Raw genomic sequence first — 9,553 nt, 5'->3', positions numbered from 1 at the left:
TGCCTAGGCGACCACTTGGCCGCCTAATTTTGGCCGGAGCGGCCAGCCTAGCTTTTAAAACAAAAAAAACTTGTTAAACCCCTTACTCGGGGCAAACCCATAACCCAAACCCATTACCCAAACTCATAACCCAAACCTAATGCTATTCTCTCTCTTTTTCCCACTCTAGCCACCTCCTCTCTCAAACAATCAAACTCTCGACTCTCTCCCCATCTCTTCCTTGCTGCCTCCTGCTCGCCAGCGACCTCCGCTCCCCCCCATCCGCCCCCTCCTCGCTTCTCTTCCGCCGCCAAGTAGCCTCCTCTCGCGACCTTGCGGCCTGCCTCCGCTCCCGGCTTCTCCCGCCACCAGCAACCTCACCGCTAGCCGCCCCAGTCGCCAGTGATCCCAATTCTCTTGCCTCTTCTCTTTTGTAGGTAACATTTTCATCTTTTTTCACTGTTCAATTTAGTAAATAGTTAATATTGTTTAATTTAGTTCAATTAATTAGTTTAATTTAGTTAATTAGTTAATCTTGTTCAATTTTATCCACTGTTTTTAATTTTAGTTAATTTTAGTTTAATCTTGTTCAATTTTAGTTCAAATTTATTTACTGCTCAACTTCAACTTAGTTAATTTTAGTTAATCTATGTAATTAATAATTGAGATTAAAATCTTGTTCAATTTTACATATACTCCTATAGAAGAGATGAATAAAATAGTAAATAGATGTTAATACTTAATAGATCAAGTTATGTGATTTAACTCGATCAGTGTTATGTTTATTGTCAGCACTGTCTGTTCCACGCCAGGATAAATGAGGGTTGTATTAGGTAGCCGATAGTCAGATCCACATGACAAATGAATCCTATTATATACTCGTTGGGGCGTCCCTACCACGACGTGTTGCATCAATGTCACCCCGATGCAATGATAAGTAAGCATTCGTGGTTTGTTAGGGTGTCCCCCGGAAGCAACGTTTTACATCGATGTCACCCCGATGTAATGACAAGTAAGCAAGAGTATTCTAAGAATCTACAATCTTCTAATATGTTACCTAATAGTATTAGGCATAGACTAGAATGGTCTAATAGGGAAAATGGTAGGAGACTTTTACAAGAAAATAGAATTAGATTAGCTACTTGGAATATAGGTACATTTACCGAAGAGACTATGGAATTAGTGGATGTCATGCTTAGAAGAAAGATAAATATAATTTGTTTACAAGAAACTAAATGGATAGGTGAAAAATCTAAAGAAATTAAAAAGACCGGATATAAATTTTGATAACACGGGAAAAGAGAAGAATAGGAATGGAGTAGGAGTTCTTGTAGATAATGTAATAAAAAAGTATTGTAGAGGTAAGAAGAGTTGGAGATAGAACAATACTAATAGAAGTTGTCTTAGATGTAGAGGTTATTAATATTATTAGTACTTACACACCACAAATAGGCTTGCCCGAGAGTACTAAAAGGAAATTTTGAGATAGATTAGATGAATTAGTACAAGGAATCTCATTTGGAGAGAGATGATTTATAGGAGGGGATCTTAATAGGCATGTTGGTAAATATAATAACGTATATGAGAGGATACATAGAGGTTTCAGGTATGGAGATACGAACAATATGGGTAAATCAATTTTAGAGTTTGCAATATCGTACAGTGTTTTAAATATCGGCCGACACGTCGGACATGTCGACCGATATAGCGGATTGAGAGGTCAAGCGACACGAATCGGGGAAATTTAAGTCGGATGTCGTTTTTCAGGTAAAAATCGGATATATCGGCTAAAAATCGGATATGTCGGCCGATTTTTCATGTTTGAAAAATCGATCGATATATGTGATTATCGTTTCAGGCTTATTGGGTTTGGTTTGGGTTCATTGAAACCCATTTGACCTTTATCGGTTCAGTTAGAATAGAGCAGGCTCAGTTCGAATCTGATAAGACACACGATCAAAAGAAAAAAATAGAAGAAAAACCCTAGGGCTCAGCTCGAACTCAGCAGCCTTCTCGTCTTTGTCATTGAAAATCGAAGCCGAAGTCGCCTCGTCTTCTTCCTTGCGCCATCGGAGCCGCTTCTCGTCTTCGTTGTTGAAATCTGAAGCCGAAGCCGCCTTCTCGTCGCTTCTCGTCTTCGTCCTTGAAATCCGAAGCCAAAGTCGCCTTCTTGTCTTTCTTCCCTGCGCCATCGGAGACGCTTCTTGTCTTCGTCGTTGAAATCCGAAGCCGAAGCCGCCTTCTCCTCTTTTGAGCCGCCTTCTCGTCTTCGTCCTTGAAATCCGAAGCCGAAGCCATCGAAGCCGCCCTCTCATCTTCGTCGCAGGCTTCAGCCGTCAAGTAAGCCTCCCTGAGTCCTGACCCCTCTCTCTCTCTAATGACAAATCTGTTTACATTTTTTTCAGTTTACATTTTTTCAGACTTAATTTTTTTCAGACTTTACCTCTCTGTGGTACTCACCGCTAGCTGTTAAGTAAAAGGGATTATTTCAAGGACTTTGCTCTCTGTGCTACTCACTAATGACAAATATGTTTACATTTTTTAAATCTGTTTACATTTTTTAAATCTGTTTACATTTTTCAGTTTACATTTTTTCAGTTTGTTTCAGGATGCAATCGAGAATTAAATTTCTACAATCGGTTAGTGATCCTAAACATCATATACTTTTTTATGTCTAGTCTATAAAATTTATAAAGTATGTTTATATTGAATTTAGGAATGCTTAGATTATATTTAGGACATGATATTATACATATACGCACCACCCAATATGGTAATCCCATATTTAGTCTATGTCCCCCGATATATCCCTGATTTTCGCTATCCGACATGGATTTCAGTCGGCCGACATGAACCTGACATCTGATATTTAAAACCTTGATATCGTATGATTTGATAGTAGCAAATACACTTTTTAGAAAAATGGATGAACACTTAATAACCTTAAAAAGTGGTTCTAATAATAGTCAAATAGACTTTTTCCTTACTACAATGGCGGATAGGTTTATATGCAAAGATTCTTAAGTTATACCAAGAGAGAGTTTAAGTACACAACATAGATTGATGGTCTTAAATATATATATTAAGAAGTGGAGTAGAATAACTAACGTGAACAAGAGACTAAGAACTAAATGGTAAAATTTAAAAAGTGGGAATTTAATACATTTTAAAGATAAGATAATGAAAGAAGATATATGGAACATAGATAATGAGACTAATATTATGTGGAATAGCATGTCTTCTTATATTAGGAAAATGGCTAAAGATATACCAGAAGAATCTAAAGGTTGTAGATTAGACGGTAATGAGAGTTGGTCGTGAAATGAGAGTGTGCAAAAGGTTGTTAAAGAGAAGAAAACTTTATATAGAGTGACAAAAATATAAGAGTAGGGAAAATTTAGAAAAATATAAACTAGTAAGGAATGAAGCAAAAAGCGGTTATTGAGAATAAATACAAGGCTTATGAAAAATTTTATAAGAAGTTAGAATCTATGGAGAGAGAGAAAAATATATATAAGCTTGCTAAGATTAGTGAAAGGAATAGTAAAAATTTGGGTAATATTAGGTGTATTAAAAATGAGGATCAAAGAGTTCTAGTGACCGACGGGAAAATAAGAAAGAGGTGGAGGAGTTACTTTTGTCAATTGTTTAATGATAACCAAACAAGTGAGCAAAATAGAGATTTTGACCATATAGTGAATGATAAAAACTATAGATATTGTCAAAAAATTAGAATTAGCAAGGTTAAAGATGTTCTAAAGAAAATAAAAAGTAAAAGAGCCGTAGGACTGGACGGCATGCCTATTGAAGTTTGGAAATATCTTGCAGATATAGGCTTAGGATGGTTAACTAAACTATTTAACAAGATTATCGAGATGAAACGAATGTCAGATGAGTGGAGGATTAGTACTTTGATACCGATATATAAGAATAAAGGGGATATACAAAGTTGTTCAAATTATCGAGATATAAACTCATGAGTCATACTATGAAACTTTGGGAGAGGGCAATTGAGCAAGCTCTGAGAAAAAAGACAATTATATCTGAAAATCAATTTGGGTTTATCTCTGAGAAATCAACTATGAAACCTATATATATATATATATATATATATATATTGAGACGGTTGATGGAGAGATATAGAGAGAATGTGGTGGATATTCGAAAAGAAATACGTATCTAGTATAGATATTGATGTGATTAAAGATATGTATGATAGAGTAACAACTAGAGTAAGAACTAATGAATGAGAGACTAAACTATTTCCTATTACCATAGGTTTACACTAAGGGTTAGCTTTAAGTTCTTATCAATTTACATGTGTTATGGACGAACTTACTAAGCACATTAAGAATGAAATCCCATGGTGTATATTATTTGCCGATGATATAGTATTAATGGATGAAACTAAAAAAAGGCATTATTTTTAAGTAGAAATATGGAGATAAGCTCTTCAATCTAAAGGTTTTAAAATTAGTAGAACAAAAACAGAATATATGGAGTACATTTTTAGTAAAACTAGAAAAGGAAGAGATCCTATAGCTATAGTACATATTGATAGCTAAGAAATACTAAAAACTAATTATTTTCGCTATTTAGGATCAATCATTAGGTATGATGGTGAGATAGTGGATGATATTGTACATCTAATCAAATCGGGATGGTTGAAATGAAGAAGTGCTTGGGAGTCTTATGTGATCATAAAATACCAATAAAACAAAAGAAAAATTTTTGTAGGACGGTTATAAGACCAACTATGCTTTATGGGTTAGAGTGTTAGACAATTAAAAAACATGTTCAAAAAATAAGTGCAGCAAAAATAAAAATATTACGATGATCTTGTGGGTATACATTAAAAGATAGGATAAAAAATGAGTGCATCCGTAGTAAATTAGAGGTTGCGCCTAATGAGGATAAAATGAGAGAGAATGAATTAAGATGGTTTAGTCATGTACAACGGAGACCCCTTAGTGCACCAATTAGAAAAAGCGATAATATTAGAGTTAATAGGCTAAGGGATCTAGAGATAGACCTAAAATAATTTGGTTAGAAACAATTAAGAATGATATGATTAAGATTAACTTAACGAAGGAGATGACTCATAACAGAATGGAATGAAAAAAATAGAATTCATGTAGCTGACCCCAAACATTTGGGATAAAGGCTTGGTTGTTATAGATCAAGTTATGTGATTTATTTGAATCTTTTATTTATGTATTTATGCATGCTTGATTATGGATCTAAGCTTGTTATTTATGTTTTTTTGCAATTTTATATGAACGTAATATATATTTTTGTAAATTAAATTAAATAAATTTAAAAATAGGCAAACGCCTAGACGCCACCTAGGCGCTAAGCCCCGGCTCGAATGTCTAGTTCTCCTAGCGACTTCTGTAACATTGACAACGGTTAGGGTTGAGTCGATACAGACATGCTTGAAAAGTTAAAATAGATGCTAGGACATACAACATAACTACAAAGTACTCACCGATAGAACTGATAGAGGTGGTCCCATAAGGAAAACAAATAGTGTTCCCTGAGCACAAGAACTCGTGCATTTTTCAAGCCCAGATAATAAGGTAAACATATAAATGCCTCACATTTCTCTATAGGGGATATTTTTGGAGTAGCAACCACGTATATATTAATATGAATCGCTTAAATACTTTGATGGAGAACANACAATCCCCCCCCCCCCTGGATCTACTACATTCAAGTTTAACTCCCATTAGTCAAAGAGAAGTAATGTGGCAGAGGATGATGGTGGTACAATAAGATAAGATAGAAATAGGATGCCAATGGGCATGAAATGAGGCCACTTGTCGTCCTTATGTCGAAAGATGAAGTGTGAAAGTGAGTGGATACCGCACAAGATGAGACATTTGCTACAACATAGTCAAGTAAAAAATTGAGATATTAGAGGCGAACACAAGCCGGATTCTTCTAAGAGGACCCATGCAAGAGAGTGATCTAAAAGGATAAAAAAGGGGGGTTTTGTTTATGAACACAAAGGTTTACTCTAATTTATTTTTAAACCCACTGACTTTCAAATTGACCTTTAAACCCAAATACACAAACCCATTTATGTTTAAACCCAAAACGTATATTTCACACAGTTTATACCATGTATTTTCTAAAAATAACCTAAATCCCTAAAATACCCTCATTCATCATCTTCTTCAACCCATTCATCATCTTCTTCAACCTCAATTCCTAAACTCGTCCACCCCTACTGCATTTGATCACCCCCTGCTGCGTCTCCTCCCTCCAACCCCTTACCTCATCTCATTACTCACATTTGTTTTAGTAAAATGGATGCATAACACAAACTCAATAAAAACCTAACAAAGATTGTTCCCTTGATTGAATAGATTGCAAATTAGATCATGAAACATGGCCTTGAGAGTTGAGAGTACCCAATCCAAATCTTAACAAGTCCTTCCACTCACTCGAGTGATTGGGTTCTCTACAACAGAGTCGAGATTTGAGGATTCGGCCAAGGAGTTGTTGTTGTGTTGGAGGAAGGAGAAGGTGGGCGCAACGGTGGTTAGAGGCGAGTGGTCGAAGGTAGGTGGGTTGGATGATTCTGAGGTGGGTGGATAGATTTTTAGGGTTAAGGTTGAAGAACAAGATGAATAGGGTAGTTTAGGAATTTTAGATTATTTTTAGGCAATACAACATATAAAATACATGAAATAAACAATTTGGGTTTAAACATAAATGTCTTTATGTATTTTGGGTCTAAAGGTCAATTTCAAGGTAAGTGGATTTAAAGATAAACCAAGGTGAACCTTTGGGTTCATAAACAAAAACCACTAAAAAAACTTAATTATGGTGCAAAAGATGTGTGAAATGATTTTTAAATGTGCATATGCATTTCATTGGCTTTCAAGATGTTCTGGGGTGTTGGTGGTGACTGGTCATACTGGTGTTTCTTTTTTTTCTTTCAACTTTTTTTTGTGAGCATGAAGTGTGGGTACATGCATGCGTGTTTTTTTCTTGGAAGGTGAGAGGTTTCCGATGTTGTTGAAAGGAAAGCAGGTACTTGGTTATTGGAGATTGAAGAAAACTGAGCACACGATTGTTATCCACCCAATCAATGAGTGCCTAGTTGGTAAAAATGTAACTTGTATAGGTCTGAAAGAATAGGAAGTTGACTAGACCTTATCTTCTGCTACAATCTCATGCTCCCCACCCGCCACGCCACCCCAAAAAAAAAAAAAAAACAGACATGAACACCTCGACAAATGTGAGGGGGAGAGAGAGAGAGACCAAGAACCCTAATTAATCCAACAACATACAAAAAAGTCAGTGAAATAAAGCCGAATTCTGTTACCATGTCATCTGCCTGACCCATGTCTGATAGGTTAAATTTCCCCCCAAAGAAGGTGAACTCTCCTTATCAAGTTTAAGAGGAAGCTTATGAAACTCTTCTAGGACAAAAAGGTTGTGTTACAATTTAAGTTTTTTTAAAAAAGAAAAACTCAGCGAAAATAAGAAGTACTGAGTTTCCCGTCATATTTTTCCAGGATTTAACTTCTACAAACACAATGCCATACTGTGATAAATAGGACAAAAACATCAAATTAGTGTTTGTGTTTTCAGAATTCCACGTCATTGTGTAAATAGCATCTAGAGACTAAATAAGGCCCAGTGATTTATTTACATGTCAACTTAGAGATAAATTCCGCATAACTAACAAGATTTAGTAGGGGTCTCCCCCAAAAATATCGTAAACTATTTTATTCAAGAAAAATACAAAAACTTTCATACCAGAAAAATGTTACCATATGCTATCTAAAGACAACCAATGAATTAAATACCATGAACTTTTATTTACGTTTTACCAAATTGAAATTACCATGAATCTTCAGATAAAATCACTAAAACATATGAGTTTTATGCCGTCCTCAATGACTACCATGGACTCTGAGGTATTATCACAAAACTATCACATACTTTTCTGAAAGCACATGGGCAGCGTTCTACTGATTTGAAACTATCACATACTTTTCTGAAAGCACATGGGCAGCGTTCTACTGATTTGAAAGTTATGATATATTTCTCTAATTGAAGTAGTTTGCATATGATACAAAAATTGATAAATATATCTGGGAGCAGAAACAATACCGATTCAATGGCATAGCAAGGGACCATCAAGATAACACCAACCAGAAACTTCTGCTCCTGTAATTTCACAGACAAAAAAAACAAAATTAAAAAAAAAATCCAAATCAAGCTCAAAAATAACAACGAAGATGCCCGATGACGACGACGATGACGAGAAGCAAAACCTCAGGATTCTTGTAAGCGGAGAGGTGTTGAAACAAGAGGTGCGTGGACAGCGACAGCGAGACTACTACAAAAACTCCGGCGATCGCCGTCGCCCATTGCGGCGGCGAGTAAGCGGCAAGGAACGGATAAAGGGAATCCCCCCAAAGATTCTCCATCGTCATCAAGAACAAGCTTGCCCTGCTCGGCTCTCATGACTGCTAACCATTTGAGATAGCGGATGAAGATCAAATCTTGGGGATCAAAAGGTTTAAGATTCAGGGTCAGAGAGAAATCGAGTCCGAGGGGGGGATTAGGGTTTGATTTCGGGGGGAATCTGGGGCCGGTCAGCGAGGACAATGGGGGCGGAGTTGGAAGTCAGTCGAGTTACGATTCGCATTTTTTTTTTCTTTTTTTGGATTTTAAATTTGTTTTATTTAGGGTTAATTTCCAGCAAACCCCTAAGTGTTTTGAGATACCCCAAAGTGTAAGGGTCCACTTGAGATAAACAAATTACCGGGGGTTATCGTAAAGTACTCCCAAGTTTTGGGGTTAGGCGCAAATTAAACCTTTTATATTTGAGAAAGATGGAGGTTGAAACCCGAAATAGGCCGCTGTGGACCCAGTGATTGGGTTAGTTGGTTTGGGCCGCTGGGGTTATGGGTTTTATGGTCCTAAAGGAAAGTGGCGTGCATGAGACAGTGAGCACGTGTCTCACATTTTATTGTCCTTTCTGTTTCTTACAAATTTTCGTTTAAAGTTTATTTTAGGACAAATTTTTAAAAGCACCATTTTTTCAATTTTTTATAGTAAAACCGACCATATGAGAAAATAATCTGCAAAACTGACCATTTTCTTCGGAAAATGGTCGGTTTTACAATCGTGATGTTTTTCGAGCTACACGGGACTGCTAGTCCCGTGTAGTTCGGTCAGCAATTGAAATGCACGGGACTGTTAATGCACGGGACTAACAGTCCCGTGCATTTGATTTTTCTTTTGAATAGTCTTTGCTTAAAACTCGGGACTAATAGTCCCGAGTTTTAAGCAGAGACTTTTTGGGACACAAAACCAATTGCACGGGACTGCCAGTCTCGTGCTTTTCGGAGACATAATAAAATGCATGGGACTAGCAGTCCCGTGCATTTCCTGTGCACAAACCTACACATGTTTCTGTTGTTCTGTTGCTTTTCCTGTCAATTCCCTATATAAACTCATATATCAAATCTAAAAATCATAAATTACACCATTGTATTTCCTCTCAATTCCTTGTATAAACTCATATATCAAATCTAAAAATCATAAA

The 9,553-nt window shown here is 36.3% G+C and overlaps 1 protein-coding gene across 2 annotated transcripts in view; it reads right to left on the bottom strand.

Moving 5' to 3' along the window:
- The window catches only part of LOC109821078 (protein LAZ1), a 16,175-nt gene extending 7,510 nt beyond the window's left edge, over positions 1 to 8,665 (bottom strand). The window contains exons 1-2 of one of the 2 annotated variants that reach the window (XM_020387279.1): positions 8,274 to 8,665; positions 8,110 to 8,166 (exon numbers count right to left, since the gene is read on the bottom strand). In XM_020387279.1, the coding sequence (XP_020242868.1) occupies positions 8,110 to 8,166; positions 8,274 to 8,435 (219 nt within the window). In that variant the 5' untranslated portion in view covers positions 8,436 to 8,665. The remainder of the gene's footprint in view (positions 1 to 8,109; positions 8,167 to 8,273) is intronic. The other variant, XM_020387275.1, reaches the window with a different exon arrangement.

The sequence above is a fragment of the Asparagus officinalis genome, chromosome 1, assembly GCF_001876935.1.
Source record: "Asparagus officinalis chromosome 1, Aspof.V1, whole genome shotgun sequence".
Lineage (NCBI taxonomy): Eukaryota > Viridiplantae > Streptophyta > Magnoliopsida > Asparagales > Asparagaceae > Asparagus > Asparagus officinalis.
Note: the sequence above shows the minus strand (reverse complement) of the source record. Positions and strands in the feature narration are given on the sequence as shown.